Below are 4,143 nucleotides of genomic sequence, written 5' to 3'. Positions count from 1 at the left end.
TGTTCAAACAGTGATAAAAGTTCTTTTACAGAATCAACAAGTTCTTGTCTAGGGATTTTGGAATATACCTCATTTTCATCTTCTGAATCTGATTCAGCTTCTGATACTGCTTCTGATGATACTGTTGCCACTAACCCCACGGCTGCCTTAGCATCATCATCAGCTTCTTCTTTATCAGAACCAGATTCACTATCCAAATCTTCCCAGGTCGCCATCAAGCTCTTTTTGATTTGCTTTATGAATTTACTGGAGTTGAAGCTTGATTTCTTGGATTTGCCTTTAAACTTCTCCTTCTGAAGATCAGGGCAATCAGCAATGAAATGACCAGGCTTCTTACAATTGAAGCATCCCTTCTGATCTTCTTTCTTGGAGTTCTTGTAGCTACCTCTCTTGCTCAAAAATTTCTTCTGCACTACTACAGAATGGAGTTTTTACATCAGTTGGAAATGAGTTTTCACATCAGCTTACCACCGATGTAAGGTGTCATGATGTGGTAAGTCCACACCCTTTCACATCAGGTTGCGGCTGATATGAAATATTGAATTTCTACATCAGTTCCGCTTCCACTGTTGTAATAGATCCACTTTGAAATTTACCACTGAAGTTAAATATGTATATTTCACATCAGTTTTCAAAATCACTGTAGTGAAACAAATATTTTTTTTTTTTTTTTGGTGTAAATATTTCTATTAAATGGCTTATCAATTAAGCTTGACACCTGCTCTTTATTTTTTTTTAGTAACAAAATGAAAACAAATTATGGATAATTTTTATGCAAAAAAAAAAGTTATATTATATAATTGGATATTACATAATCAATCCTCTATTTTCCACGCCAATATTCCAATCTATAAAAGAGGGATATGAATACAATATAGCTAGAAATAATCCAATAAAACAACTTTAGGCAGAAATTTCAAATAAAAAAAAAAATCCACAGCAAAATCATCATTGTAAATATGCTAAGCTTCAGCTGCAAAAAGCATCTCATTTCATCTCAGACGTAAGCACCGACAATGTCTCATCTCAGCCACATCATAATCAATTTTCATCTACAAAAAACAAAATCAATTGAAAAAGTTATCTCAACTGCATAAACGCACTTGACACACCAAAACCACCACACATTAAGACAGATACAAGTCCGTTCAAAACATACCATGTAAATCCTACGTGTTATACAAGTCAAGAAAACAAGTTGCCCATTGGTTTCGCAAATCATATAAGTCATCTTCAGTTAATGCCGTTGGATCATTGAATACCTACAATGTGTAGGTTAATATAAGTAATTAATATTAATAAGGATATGTTTATATTTGGCAATACATATAGTATAAACATGTTATCATAAAATTAAAATACCTCCATCCAAGACTTAGTAATATTAGCAGAGATGATATCTAGCATATTCTTCATCACATAGTATCCACAATCATTGCCATTAGGTTGCTTTCTTGGCTACAAATGAATGGCCATTTTTATATAGTGATTAGTTCATATAATAAAAAAAAAAACATTTATTAACGTAAAAAAATGACAAAATCTACACCATACTTACTTTGGGACGAAACCATTTAGCCTTCTTTCTATTGCCCTGACAAAGTTGATGAACCTCTAAAGCTCTGTGTCAACCAAATTAAAAAAATCATCAAAGTTATACATTTTAGTGTTGTAGGAAGTAATATATCAAATACAACGTAAAATATACCCTTACTTTGAAACAATCTTAATCATTCCTTCATTAAGATCTCGGTGCATTGAACAAAGGACAACTAAACTATTGTCCTTGGGACAAATAATTATTAACTGCCAGTGTCCTTCCTTCCATCTCTAAGAAATAGTATTATTATAACAACCGGTGAGTGATTAGATTAAAGTGTGTTTCTAACATTATTCATCAAATCACACATGAATTCAATGACAAAATCAGAATAACTGGAAAAGGGATTAGGGATTAGGGTAAACCATCTAAATCCATTGATTGACAAGGGCACACATGAATTTAATGACAAAATCAGAATAACTGGAAAAGGGATTAGGGATTAGGGTGAACCATCTAAATCCATTGATTGAAAAGGGGTTTCACAACAAAATCATAATAATTATTGGATTTCTAACCACAATGAAAAACAAAAACGAAAATTGAATTACAAAACCCTAACCGTAACCCAATTTGAGAGAGAGAGAGAGAGAGAGAGAACTCACCGGAGGAAAAGATTAATTAGGAGTTATAAAGAAAGAACCCAGCTAACCATAAAACATTGAAGGAAGAACACAGCTCTTCAAACTAATTGCGCATAATAAGTTTTTTATTTGGCTAAAAGAGTACAAAACTGTACACACTAAGACAGAGCAGCAAAAGATGGTACTATATAACTTAGATTCAAAATGTTAATCTCATCACTTTGCACAATGATGCTAAGATAAGATTGACAAAGAAATCCATATAAGTTATCTTAGATACCCAATCAAACAACTTCAAAAAATTACCATTCAAAATCTCAGCACTAGTAAAATGATTTCTCTCTGACAAGCCAAAAGAATTTGCCTATGTTTGTTTATATGAACATTTTTCTTAATTAGACATTTGCTGATGTCTAGGTCTCATTTAGTGTCTTTTCCCTTTTGATTATTTGAACAAAACCACTTCTAGTTAAATCATGACTAGTAAATAAAACAGGCGTGTTCATACCTAACACACTATCAATGTAAGTAACCCCAAAATGACTCCTACTTTATCTAACTTAAAAGATGTACTATTAATCACCACAAAGCATTGCCATGAACAGTACTACCACCCATGAAGTGCAGCAATGAGTAAAGTGGGTTTGGCTCCATAGAGTAAAGTGCAACCAAACAAATCAAAAGAGAGATAGAGCAGGTTGTGTAACAAATTTAGAAGGAAAGAAGGATAAGGAATCTTGACAACCTGTAACATCTATCAAGCACATAAGGTCCACCATACACTAAGAAGTAAAAGCCACATTTTTGTCACTTTTTTTGTTTGAGGGACACATTTTTTGTCACTTAACTATTCAGTTTATGGAGCTGAATTAAAGGGATTAACTTAAGATATTGCAGGTAAATTTATTCAGTGTTTTTATCTGCTCTTTGTTAAACTATGAAATCAATAATATCTCCAGAACTTACTCTAAACTCAATTAAACACAGATTCATGATCTAGTAAACACATAATTATAAATAAAGCATCACGATTTTGAAAAGGGTTAGGGTTTCACGATTTCTTTTTAACAGCAAAGAGGTTAGGTTTTCACAATTGAAAAATCACCGGAGGGAGAGAGGGAGGGAGAGAGAGAACTCACCGGAGAGAGAGGATGAGCAGCGACGGTGAGAGGTTCTGATTGAGCAGCAACGGTGAGCTTGAGCAGCGACGGTGAGAGAGAGAACTCACCGGAGAGAAAGCTTGAGCAGCAACGGTGAGAGAGAAAACTCACCGGAGGGAGAGAGAGATTGAGCAGCGACGGTGAGAGGTTCGGTTGCTTTTTGATTGAGAGTGAAAATTTGTTTTTTTGACTGTGAGCTTGGAAAACTTGTTTTACGATTAAGTGGATGTGTTTCACGATAGAGGGAGGAAGAGATAAGGTCAAAGTGAAAATTTGTTTTCACTTCAGGCAGTTTTTCACCACTGATGTAAAAAAATATTAGCTCAAATTTCGCTCAAATTGCGAAAATGCCACCGCGTGTTTTTCCCCTCATTTCAATCATTCACTGATGTAAATGTTATATGCTATTAGGAATTCCCCTCATGTGCTTATGTCAACTGATGTAAAAACTCACAGTGTGTATCTTTCCCTTCAGATATTTTCCGTGCTGATGTGAAAACTAAACCCCCCTTGATGTTAAATGTATATTTTGTAGTAGTGCTGCTTCCTTGCCAGATACTCAAGCTTGTTGGACAGCATAGCCATTTTTACAGATTGATCTTCATCAGAATCTCCATCAGGTGATTCTTCTTCAGATTCACTGGCTTTGTAGGCTTTGGAAGATTTTGAGGTCTTTCCTTTAGATGGTAAAGCAATGGATTTACTCTTCTTAGAGGTTTCATGCTCATTTAAACTCATTTCATGCACTTTGAGTGAGCTAACAAGATCTTCAACACTTAAAGTATTTAGATCCTTAGCT

At 34.3% G+C, this 4,143-nt stretch overlaps 1 protein-coding gene across 2 annotated transcripts; it reads right to left on the bottom strand.

Annotated features, from left to right (window-relative positions):
• Window positions 1-790: 790 nt before the first annotated feature.
• On the bottom strand, window positions 791-3,594 carry LOC112419416 (uncharacterized). 2 transcript variants are annotated; one of them, XM_024777072.2, is made up of 6 exons: window positions 3,324-3,594; window positions 1,715-1,830; window positions 1,559-1,622; window positions 1,363-1,458; window positions 1,160-1,262; window positions 792-1,052 (listed from the first exon to the last, which is right to left on the bottom strand). In XM_024777072.2, the coding sequence occupies exons 2-5, from the start codon at window positions 1,756-1,758 to the stop codon at window positions 1,170-1,172; spliced, it is 297 nt and encodes a 98-aa protein (XP_024632840.1). In that variant the 5' UTR covers window positions 1,759-1,830; window positions 3,324-3,594; the 3' UTR covers window positions 792-1,052; window positions 1,160-1,169. The 2 variants fall into 2 exon arrangements, 1 of the variants encoding a protein (XP_024632840.1); XR_005642062.1 differs by lacking the exon at window positions 1,715-1,830 and having other exon boundaries at window positions 791-1,052; window positions 3,324-3,510.
• Between the last annotated feature and the right edge of the window lie 549 nt (window positions 3,595-4,143).

The sequence above is a fragment of the Medicago truncatula genome, chromosome 1, assembly GCF_003473485.1.
Source record: "Medicago truncatula cultivar Jemalong A17 chromosome 1, MtrunA17r5.0-ANR, whole genome shotgun sequence".
NCBI lineage: Eukaryota > Viridiplantae > Streptophyta > Magnoliopsida > Fabales > Fabaceae > Medicago > Medicago truncatula.
Note: the sequence above shows the minus strand (reverse complement) of the source record. Positions and strands in the feature narration are given on the sequence as shown.

Bases quoted from the DNA above. Each gene is read 5' to 3' on its own strand.
- LOC112419416 (XM_024777072.2), bottom strand. From the start codon at position 1,758: ATGCACCGAGATCTTAATGAAGGAATGATTAAGATTGTTTCAAA. The intron at 1,623-1,714 runs GTAAGGGTATAT...TGGTTGACACAG, and splicing joins ATGATTAAGATTGTTTCAAA to AGCTTTAGAGGTTCATCAAC. The intron at 1,459-1,558 runs GTAAGTATGGTG...ATTCATTTGTAG, and splicing joins CTAAATGGTTTCGTCCCAAA to CCAAGAAAGCAACCTAATGG.